The sequence below is a fragment of the Mobula birostris genome, chromosome 14, assembly GCF_030028105.1.
Source record: "Mobula birostris isolate sMobBir1 chromosome 14, sMobBir1.hap1, whole genome shotgun sequence".
Lineage (NCBI taxonomy): Eukaryota > Metazoa > Chordata > Chondrichthyes > Myliobatiformes > Myliobatidae > Mobula > Mobula birostris.
In genome coordinates this window covers 4,298,807-4,310,896 of record NC_092383.1, presented here as the reverse complement: position 1 = coordinate 4,310,896, position 12,090 = coordinate 4,298,807, and the positions used below count along the sequence as shown (strand labels likewise).

Below are 12,090 nucleotides of genomic sequence, written 5' to 3'. Positions count from 1 at the left end.
ACCAATTAATCCACCTAGTACGTTTTCAGACTGTGAGAGGAAACTGAATCACTCGGGAAAACCCACGCATAACCGGGACGACTTACAGAACAGCGCAGGAATTGAACTTTCAACTCCGACGCCCTGAGCTGAAAGAGCGCCGTGCTAACCGCTAGGCTACCGCCAAAGTCAATTGCTCGATGGATTCTGCCACTGTAGAATTTAATCTGTTCAGAATGCACGCCTGACAACTGTTTGATTTTGATTTTGATTTTGATCAGAGGGTGACAGAGACTTAAACCTGAGCTGACCCCTGAGAAGAAGTAAATATGAACCCCGCTTTTAAACTTATTAATTTGTTTTTAAACTACAAAAATTAAATGAAAAACTGTAGCATTGCATTTCTATTAAGTCTACCTTAGTACAAATAACGTGAGGTTAGATTAATCATTTAATAATAGTACAAAATTAGTTGTTTTCATGTAAAAAAAAAACCGTGAAAACAGTCAGTGTGAGATGTTGGAGCTATTGGGACTTTGAGACTTTTTTTTACCGTGCCCATGGTCTGCTCTTTATCAAATTATGGTATTGCTTTGCACTGTTGTATCTATAAGTTATAATTATGTGGTTTTTGTCAGTTTTAGTCTTGGTCTGTTTTGTGTTTCTGTGATATCATACTGGAGGAACATTGTATCATTTTTTAATGCATGCATTTCTAAATGACAAAAATCGAGGACTGAGTGTCCCATAAACTAATCTAATAATCTAATCTAAAAACAAACAATATAAAATTCAGGAGGCAAATATTGTGCATGAAAGTTCAAAGTAAATTTATTATCAAAGTGCATATGTCACCATAGACTATCCTGAGATTCGTTTTCTTACGAGCATTTACAGGGAAATAAAGAAATACATAATTATGCATAAATAAAGGCTGACAAACAACCAATGTTCAAACGAAGACAATCAATAGATTAATAGATAAATCGATCAAGCAAGCAAGCTAGCAGAGAAGACGAGTTGTAGAGTCCTTGAAAGTGAGCCTACAAACTCACTTTCGAGGTATAAAGCAAATAGATTTGGGGAGGGGGCTAAGCACACAGCCTTGTGATGCACTCGTGCTGATGGTGATTGCGAGGAGATGCTGTTGTCAATTGATACTGATTGGGGTCTTCAAATGAGGAAATAGCGGATCTAATTGTACAACGAGTTATCGAAGCCCAGATCTTAGTGCTTAGTGATTAGTTGCAATTTTTTTTTAAATTTCTTGTAAAATTTTTTTGAAAAATGATGCTGAGTCTAAATTTCATTTTTCAGAATGTAGGTTGTGATTATGAAATTGATTCCAATGCTGTGGAAGATCGATGTGGAGTCTGCCAAGGCAATGGCTCTACCTGTGAGACAGTAAAGAAGACGTTCAATAAGAGTGAAGGTCTGGGTAAGTCCATTCTGATCTTGTGTCTGTGTGTTGTACCTTTCACCCGACTGAAACGATTAGATTTATAAGATTAGTTTTATTTGCCACTTGTACATCAAAACGTACAGTGAAATGCATTGTTTGGGTCAAATCAAATCAGTGAAGATTGTGCTGAGGGCAGCCTGCAACTGTTGCCATGCTTCCAGCGGCAACGTAGCATGCGCACAACTTAATAACCCTAACCGTACATCTTTTGGGAGCACCCAGAGGAAACCCACACAGTCATGGAGAGAACTTACAAACTCCTGACAGACAGCTGCGGGAATCAAACCCCAATTCTTACAGCTGGCACTATAAAGCGTTATGCTAACCGCTACACAACCGCACCCGACCCACGGTCTTCCCTAGAGAGATGCGAATATTTACTTTGAGTAAATTAAGACTATGATCAGCAAATTGTTTGACCATTGAGGAACTAAGAGACACAGGGAATAGGCAGGAGTTCAAGTCTAATGTAGAACATAGAACAATACAGCACAAGCCCTTTTTCCATAAGACCATAAGGCATTGGAACAGAATTAGGCCGCTTGGTGACTCCTAATTATAATAAACCCTTCCGTCTATAACCCCCTGTTCTCTGCATATTCTTGTGAATATTGAAGAGGCTCTTAAACACTCCTGTTGATTCTGAGGGATGGCAGGATGGGGATACGTTTCTACCAAAGGAGGTATAAGGCACTCCTTCCCTCCTCTAGCCTGCAGGTCACCCTTGGGAAAGGTGTAGCACCTGCTTAGTCCCCACCACCGTTCAGGGTCACATTAAACCATGGGAGCAGGTGGTGGATGGTCATATGAGCAGTTGGTGCATATCACAAGACCTGGTTATACAACCACTGACACCAGGCAGACAATCTCTGAAGAGTATTGATAATGGCTGGGGTCACCTGTCTTGTAAAGACACTGCCCAGAAGAAGGCAATGGCAAACCACTTCTGTAGAAAAGTTTGCAAAGAACAGTTATGGCCATGGAAAGACCATGATTGCCCATGTCGTACGACACGGCACATGATGATGATGATGATGATGATTGTATCTGCCTGCACCACCACCCCTGGTAGCACGTTCCAGGAGCCCAACACACTCTTGTGTCACAAAAAACTTGCCTTTTACATCTCCTTTTAATACTTTCCACCTGTCACCTTAAATGGATCTGCTATTCGACATTTCGAACCTGGGCAAAATTAACATATTTCATAATGACACAAAGGAAGGCCAGTCAGCCCATTGAGTCCATGACAGCTCCTTGCAATCTCACCCCTTCATGAGTAGTTCAGGTATAACCTTACTGAACAGGTTTGGGGAGCTATTCGTTCTGCCTTTCTCCTGTTTATTGACAAATCCCTCTCTCTAGAGCAAAAAAATTCCCATTTATATAGATAAACATCAGGATCAGGTTTAATATCACTAGCATATTGAGTCATAGAAAACTACTACACTGAAACAGGCCCTTCGGCCCATCTAGTCTGTGCCGAGCCATTTATATTGCCTAGTCCCATTAACCTGTCATAGAGGCATAACACAGAAATACGTCATGAGATGTCTTTTGTAGCAGCAGTACAGTGCAATACACAAAAAAAACTTTAAATTATAACAACAAATATATGTATATTGTTCAGGCTTCTGTATCTCCTCCCTGATGGTAGCAATGAGAAGAAGGCAAGTCCTGGATGATATGGGTCCTTAATGAAGGATGCTGCCTTTTTGAGGCATTGCCTTTTGAAGATGTCCTCAATGCTGGGGAGGCTAGTGCCCATGATGGAGCTGGCTGAGTTTACAAATTTCCGCAGCTTTTTCCGATCCTTTGCATATCAGACAGTGATACATAAAGATAAGGAAACATCAAAACAGACAGTAAAATGCATTGTTTGTGTCTAAGACCAACAAAGGCTGAGGACCTACTGGGGGCAGCCCATAAGTGTCAACATGCTTCTGGTGCCAACATAACATGCCCCCAACTTACTAACCATAACCTGTAGACCCCGAAAGAAACCCACACGGTCACTGGGAGAATGTACAAACTTGTTATAGACAGCAGCGGGAATTGAATTCAGATCATGATCACTGGTGCAGGAAAGTGTTGCACTAACTCTTACACCACCATCCCAACCCTTCAATGTAGCAAACTGCCCACATGGGCTTTCTACAGGCATTGAATAATCACATGACAATTCCCGAAGCGAGGCTCACACTGACTGAGTTGGGCACGGAGTTTGACAGATATATGATTTAAATGGTATGAGAGAAGGTGAAAGGTGTAGAGAGATTCAGAGTCAAAGTTGAGTTTATGGTCAAATGGGCAACTACGTTATAGGAGAATGAGGGATAACCTCACGGAAGTTTAGAAAACCACGCAGGTTACGGCTAAGGTGAATCGCCATAGTCTTTTCCCCAGAGCTGGGGAAACTAAATGACACAGATAGAAGATAAGAGGGGAAAGTTTTAAAAGAGACCTCAGAGGAAATTTCTTTAAATGGAGGGCAGTGAGCATCTGGCATGAGCAGCTAGAGGAAGTGGTCGAGGTGGGTACATTTGGGGCATTTAAGGAGCATGTCAATAGGTACGTGGAGGGGAGGGTCCAGGAGGCTTATGGGCCGAACGTGGGCAACTGGGACTAGGAGGGACGATGCCGTGATCAGCATGGAACTAATGAGTTGAAGTGCTTGTTTCCATGCTGATTTACTCCGTGGTTCTACACGTCCGCACAGGTGCAATGAAAAACGTACCTGCAGCAGCACCGCAAGAACTCAAGCGTTCATACAAAAAGCATAAGCATCGATTAAACACAAGGAAGAATACAACCGGAACAAGAAACAAAACTCTTCATGGTGTTGCTCAGTTGCAGTGACGAGCGTTGTCTCGGTTTGCTCAGTAACCGAATGGTTGAAGTGAAGTAGCCGTTGTGGAGCCTGCTGGTGTGGGACATCAGGCTTCTGTACCTCCTGCCTGATGGTAGCTGCGAGAAGATTCAGGACCTGGAAGTTGGAGGAACTCAGCAGGTCGGGCAGCATCGGTGGAGAGGAATAAACAGTCGATGTTTTGTCCTGAGACCTTCCGTCAGGACTGATGGAGGTTCTCAGCCCGAAACTACGACTGTTTATCTCTCTCCACAGATGCTGCCTGGCCTGCTGAGTTTCTGCAGCAGTTGATGTGCGTTACTCTGGATTTCTAGCATCTGCAGAATCCCTTGTGTTTAGGATCTGGAATATATCTCTTGGACTGCTCTTTGAGCCACTTTGAGAAATTAAAGTTTTTTCCCCATTTCTTTGAGCACTTTGGTGTACGAGTTAAAGAAATATTGGAGGAGGGTGCCAGGAGGTGCTTGGCTGGAGGGACACATTGGAGGAGGGAAAGTTATAAATTGCCTATCAACCATTGCCTGCTTTCACCTACAGGCTATGTCGACATTGGGCTGATTCCTGAAGGTGCCCGAGAGATCCGAATTGAAGAGGTTGCTGAAGCAGGAAATTTCCTTGCCTTACGGAGCGATGATCCTGAGAAGTATTTCTTAAATGGTGGCTGGATAATTCAGTGGAATGGAGACTACAAGGTGGCTGGGACAACGTTCACCTACGAGCGAAATGGGAACCTGGAGAACCTGACGTCACCAGGTCCTACCAGGGAGCCAGTATGGATTCAGGTAATTCATAATTCAGTCCATCATTTATCCCCGAAAAGCCTGGCAAGGCAATAATCAGTACAATTGGATCAGCTGAGAAGTTGCACGGAGCTGAAAGATAAACAGGAAATGCTGGAAACCCTCAGCAGCTCAGATAGCAGCTGTGGAAAAACTTTCTTAAGCCCATCACTCCTTCTGGGGCCTAGGCCACTGACAGCTGCTCACCAGAGTTCTCTGTCCTGGGCCAGTCTTTCAAGTTGTCCCCAGTTGTAGCTTGGGCTTCACCACAGGCATTGAATTTTCAAATGACGGTACCCAAAGTGAGGCGGGCACTTGGATCTTTGAAGATCCTTCCCCTCCAAGGGATGAGGTCTTTGGAACCTCTGTTGCCTTTTCTTCAGCACTGGGTGTTTTACCGTGATGGGGTTGCTTGCTCGCCTTCCACTGTCCATGGCGGAGCTATTTGTGGAGATAAATCGGGATTAATGTTTCAGGTCTACGAGCCTTCATGTAGAGCAACACACACAAAATGCTGGAGGAATTCAGCAGGGGAGGCAGAATCCATGGAGGGGAATGAACAGACACCATTTCAGGCCAAAGCCCTTCAGGATTGCAAAGTTTCCAGCCTCTGCAGAATCTCTTGTGTAACCCCCTCATTAGAGATAAAGTTAGCGAACAAAAGAAAAGTTCTCTTGTGCAGATAATACGACCATAAGACATAGGAGCAGAATTAGGCCATTCAGCCTGTCGAGTCTTTCCACCATTCCGTCATGTCTGATTTATTATCCCTCTCAACCCCATTCTCCTGCCTTCTCCCCATAACCTTTGACGCCCTTACTAATCAAGAACCTATCAGCCTCTGCTTTAAATATACCCAATAATTTGGCCTGCACAACCATCTGTATCAAAGAATTCCACAGATTCACCACCCTCTGACGAAAGAAATTCCTGCTCATCTCTGTTCTAAAGGGACAACCTTGTATTCTGAGGCTGTGTCCTCTGGTCCTCTGGTCCTAGCCTCTCCCACTACTAGAAACATCCTCTCCGCATCCACTCTTTCTTTACTCAATAACTTTGAATTAAGTTGATTCCACCCCCCCACCCCCGACCAGTCTTCGAAACTCCAGCAAGTCCAGGCCCAAAGTCATCAAATGCTCCTCATACTTTTGTTCCTGAGGTCATTCTCGTGAACCTCTTCTGGATGCTCGCCAATGCCAGCGCATCCTTTTGGAGATAGGCAGCCCAAAGCTCCTTGCAGTACTCCAAGTTTGGTCTGGCCAGTGCCTTACAAAGCCTCAGCATTACATCCTTGCTTTTATATTCTAGTCCTCTCTACCAGAGGGGAGGGACATGGACCATGTGCAGGCAGAAGGGATGGGCTCTCATTTGCTTTGTTAGTTCAGCATAGTATTGTGGGCCGAATGGCTTGTTCCTATCCCTGTACGGTTCCATGAGGGGAGAATGAAGGACCAAGCTTGTGAAGCTATAAAAAATAACAGCAGAGGAGGTGAAAGTGCGGGACAATTTATTTATTTATTGAAATACAGTACAGAGTAACCCCTTACGGCCCTTCGAGCCGCACTGCCCTGCAATCCCTGATTTAACCCTCGCCTAGTCCCTGGACAATTTACAATGACCAGTTAACCTACCAACCGGAACGCCTTTGGACTCTGGGAGGAAACCCCACACAGTCACGGGGAGAATGTACGAACTCCTGACAGACAGCGCCAGGAACTGATCCCGGATTGCTGGTGCTGTAAAGTTTTGTGCTAAACACTATGCTACCCTAATTGTCTGAAACAAACAAAACAATCGCAAGTAACGCACACAAAATGCTGGAGGAACTCAGCGGTTCAGGCAGCGTCTACGGAAATGAATAAACAGTCGACGTTTCATGCTCAGACCCTTCTTCAGGACTGGAAAGGAAGGGGGAAGATGCCAGAATGACAAGTTGGGAAGAGGGGAAGGAGGCTAGTTGGAAGGTGATAGGTGAAGCTAGGTGGGTTGGAAAGGTCAAGGGCTGGAGAGGAAAGAATCTGATAGGAGAGGAGAGTGGACCATAGGAGAAAGGGAAGGAGGAGGGGACCCAGGGAGAGGTGATCAGAAGATGAGAAGAGGCCAGCGTGGACCATAGGAGGAGAGAGGTGGGGATTTTTTTTTACCAGAAGGAGAAATTGATGTTTGTGCCATCAGGTTGGAGGCTACCCAGATGGAATGTAAGGTGTTTCTCCTCCACCCTGAGGGTGGCCTCATTGTGGTACAAGAGGAGGCCACGGTCTGAAATGTCGGAACAGGAATGGGAATCAAAATTAAAAAGTTTGGCTAGTAGGAGGTTCTTTGTTTCTGGCGGATGGAGCAGAGGTGCGCGATAAAGCGGTCCCCCAGGTTACGACGGGTCTCACCGATGTAGAGGAGGCTGCGTCAGGAGCACTGGACACAACGACAATCCCAGCAGATTCACAGATGAAGTGTTGTCTCACCTGTAAGGACTGTTTGGGGCCTTGAATGGAAATAAGGGAGGGGGTGAATGGGCAGGTGTAACACTTCTGCCATTTGCAGGGATAAGTGCCGGGAGGGAGATTAGTGGGGAGATACAATTTAGAAGAAATGCTGGCTACCGAGAATAAAGTTGCTGAATCCATTAGTTATATTAAATTATTTAACTAGTTGTAGCATACCTAGTCAGAAGATTAGTTGGGATACTCGATACAAACCTGGTTCCCTCAGTACCCACTTGATTAAGTATACCTGTATACCTGCTCATTAATGCAAATAGCTAATCAGCCAATCATGTGGCAGTAACTCAATGCATAAAAGCATGCAGACATGGTCAAGAGGTTCAGTTGCTATTCAGAACAAACATCAGAATGGGGGAAGAAATGTGATCTCAGTGACTTTGGCTGAGGAATGATTGTTGGTGCCAGATGGGATGGTTTGAGTATCTCAGAAACTGCTGACCTCCTGGGAATTTCGTGCACAACAGTCTCTAGAGTTTACAAAGAATGGTGTGAGAAAACAAAAAAAAATCCACTGGGTGGCTGTTCTGTGGGCGGAAGCACCTTGTTAATGAGTGAGGTCAGAGGAGAATGCCAGACTGGTTCAAGGTGACAATAACTCAAATAACCACACGTTACAACAGTGGTGTGCAGAAGAGCATCTCTGAATGCACAACACATTGAACCTTGAAGTGGATGGGCTACAGCAGCAGAAGACCACAAACATACAATCAGTGGCCACATATTAGCTACTTCCTGTATCCCTGTATAAGTAATATGGAGCTCTGGTCAAGGAGGTGAAAGGGGTTACCAAAATCGCAAAGCAACAAAACTGAGGAAAGGTCATCTGTTGGTTTCTCCACAGCTGCTGACTGACCTGCAGAGCATCTCTAGCACATTTGAGGTTTTGTTTCAGGTTTCCAGCATCTGCGGTGTTTGATTGCTGGATATTGAACTGTTAAATTTGGTGTTTGATTAAAAAATGACAAGAATGGAGCTGCTTTGATCTTTCAGTACTCTTGTTATTGCAACAGCAGCATTTTTGTGGTATTGGCCTAGAAAAGTCAGAAATGAGTGAATTCCCAGAGCCTGCTGTAGGTGGAACCTGCACAGCTGTTGAAGCCATATGTAGTGGTAGATCCATGTAGCTGTAGTGGAACAGTGGTGATCTCCTTCTATAGGTGCACAGTGGGGAATATCCTGAACAGCTGTATCATCGAGTGTTATGGAAAAATCAATTCCCAGGAACAGAACATCCACGGATTCAGAATCAATATCACCAGCATATGTCGTGAAATTTGTTAATAGTACAATGCGATACATAATAATAGAGGAAAGAAAACTGAACTACAGTAAGTATATAATTAAACTAAATAAATAGTGTAAAAAGAGAAATAAAGAAGTAGTGAGCTAGTGTCATGGGTTCAATGTCCATTCAGAAATCGGGCGGCAGAGGGGAAGAAGCTGTTCCTGAATCACTGAGTGTGTACTTCAGGCTTCTGTACCTCCTTCCCGATGTTAGCAATGAGAAGGCGGCGTGACCTGGGTGATGGGGATCCCTTTGGTGATGCCTTTTTGAGACGTCGCCCTGGAAGATGTCCTGGATACTGTGGAGGCTAGTGCCCATGATGGAGCTGACTAAGTTTACAACTTTCTGCAGTTTACTTCAATCCTGTGCAGTTCTCCCCCACCCCGCCGCATACCAGACATTGACGCAGACAGGAGGTGGTGGATACAGCCCAGTCCGTTACAGCAAAGCCCTCCCTACCATTGAGCACATCGACACAGAGCGCTGCCACAAGAAAGCAGCATCCTTCATCCAGGCTGTGCTGTATTCTCACTACTACCATCCGACTGGAGTTACAGAGGCTTTAGTTCCCGTACCACCAAAGTTCAAAATAAAATTCAATATTGGAATACACATACAACCCTGACATTCTTTTTCTTACGTACTGAGCAAATCTATAGAACAGTAACTGTAAACAGGATCAATGAACAGCCAACCATGCAAATGTAAATATCAATAAATAGCAATAAATAACGAGAGCATGGAATAACAAGGTGAAGAGTCCTTAAAGTGAGACCATCGGTTGAGGAAACACCAGAAATGAATGAGTGTAGTTATCCCCTTTTGTTCAAGGGCGTGATGGTTGAGGGTAGTAACTGTTCCCGAACCTGGTGGTGCGAATCCTGAGGCTGCTGTACCTTCTGCCTGATGGCAACAGCGAGAAATGGCCTGGGTGGTGAGGATCTTTGATGATGGATGCTGCTTTTCTACAGCAATGTTTCACATAGATGTGCTCAATGGTGGGGAGGGTTTTACCCGTAACATACCGGGCTGAATCCACTATCTTTTGTAGGATTTTCCACTCAAAGGCATTGGTGTTCCCTTATCAGGCCGTGATGCAGCCAGTCAGCACACTTCCCACCTCAGATCTATAGAAGTTTGCCAAGGTTTTTGATGACATGTCGAATCTCTGCAGACTCCTGAGGAAGTCGAGGTGCTGTTGTGCTTTCTTTGCAATTACATTTACATGATGCGTCCAGGACAGGTCCTCTGAGATAGTGACACCCAGGAATTTAAAGTTACTGACCCTCTCCATCTCTGATCCTCCAATGATTACTGGCACATGGACTTCTGGTTTCCCTCTCCTGAAGTCTACAATCAGTTCCTTGGTCTTATTGACATTAAGTGAGAAGTTCCTATTATTACACCAGTCAGCCAAGTTTTCAATCTCACTCCTGCATGCTGACTCATCACCAGCTTTGATACGGCCCACAACAGTGATTTCATCAGCAAACTTGAATATGGTGCTGAAGCTGTACCTAGCCGAACAGACATAGTTGTAAAGCGAGTCAAGCAGGGGGCTAAGCACACTTCCCTGTGGTGCTCCTGTGCTGATGGAGATCGTGGAGGAGATGTTTTTACCAATTCAAACTGACTGGGGCCTGCAAGTGAGGAAATCTAGGATCCAATTGCACAAGGAGGTATTGAAGCTGTAATCGATAAAGAGCATTCTGATGTATGCATCTTTGCTGTCCAGATGTTCCAGAGTTGTGTGAAGAGCCAATGAGATGGCATCTGCTATAGATCTGTTGCCTCAGTAGGCAAATTGGAGCAGATCCAAGTCACCACTCAGACAGGAGCTAATATGCTTCAACACCAGCCTCTCAAAACACTTCATCACTGTGGATGGAAGTACAACTGGGCAACAGTCATGGTCTTCTTGGGCACTGCTACCATTGAAGCCTGCTTGAAACAGGTGGGTACCACACACTGCCAGAGCAAGAGGTTGAAGATATCTGTGAATAGACCAGCCAGTTAGTCAGCACAGGTCGTCAGTACTCGGCTAGGTACTCCGCCCGGACCAGATGCTTTCCTTGGATTCACTCTATTGAAGGCAGCCCGCACGTCACCTTCAGATACGGAGACCAAAGGATCATCAGGAGACATGGGGCTGTGTGATAGTTCCTCCCTCTTCTGGTGGTCAAGGTGAGCATAGAAGGCATTGAGCTCATCTGGAAGCAAAGCTCTGCCATCCCCTCTGTCACATGATTTAGCTTTATGACATTCAAACTCTACCGCAGCTGTTGGGCATCCTTCGTTGATCACAGTCTAGTCTGGAATCTCCACTTTGCTCTTGAGATGGATTTCCAGAGATCATACCTTCACCTCTTGTAGCATTCCTGATCTCCAGACTTGAATGCCTCTGACCTGGCTTTCAGCAAATTCCAGATTTCATGGTTTATCCAGGGCTTCTGATTGGGGTAAATCCTGAATGATTTCGTGGGGACACACTCATCCACAGCTGTTCCAATAAAATCTGGTGTAGTCATTCAGGTCCTCGATGAGTTCTTGAACACGGCCCAGTCTACTGACTCCAGGCAATCCAGTTCCTCAGCCTTATGCAAACACCTCTTGGTTGTCTTGATATCTGGATCCTTGCTGTTTAGTCTCTGTCGTATGCAGGTAGCAGGAGTACTTGCCAAAACTCGGTCTTGAGAAGGAACGATAGGCATTCCTTATCGAAGTGTAGCAGTGGTCCAGTGTGTTGGGACCTCTGGTGCAACAGGTTATGCACTGATGATAATTGGGCAGGGTTTTCTTCAACAGGCCTGGTTAAAGTCACTGACTATAATTTGAAATGCGTTGGGATGGTCCATTTCTTTTTTGTAGACGACATTGTGCAGTTTCGTGAGCGCTTGCTTATAATCCGCCGCTGATGCTATGTAAGCTACGGTCAGGGTCATGGATGAGAATTCCCGATGCAAACGGAATGGTCTACATTTAATTGATAGTTGTTCTAAGTCAGGTGAACGAAGTTGACATAACCCCAACATCCGTACGCCAATGAGAACTGTCTAACAAGCACAAGCCACCACATTTTTCCTTACTGGAGTTTGCAGTTTGATCCATTCTGAAAGTCCAGTCAGATAACTTCATCCGGCATTTTTGCTGTTGACCAAGTTTCAATCCAACAAGCAATTAGAATGTGCTTCATCTGACTCTGATGCGGCAGCTTT

General features: G+C 44.9%; 1 protein-coding gene across 3 annotated transcripts in view; it reads left to right on the top strand.

The window, feature by feature from the left end:
* Positions 1 to 12,090, top strand: part of LOC140209663 (A disintegrin and metalloproteinase with thrombospondin motifs 7) — a 248,372-nt gene that overhangs the window by 152,628 nt on the left and 83,654 nt on the right. For all 3 annotated transcript variants that reach the window (XM_072278011.1, XM_072278012.1, XM_072278013.1), the window contains 2 exons: positions 1,297 to 1,417; positions 4,848 to 5,092. In XM_072278011.1, coding sequence (XP_072134112.1) covers positions 1,297 to 1,417; positions 4,848 to 5,092 — 366 coding nt within the window. The remainder of the gene's footprint in view (positions 1 to 1,296; positions 1,418 to 4,847; positions 5,093 to 12,090) is intronic.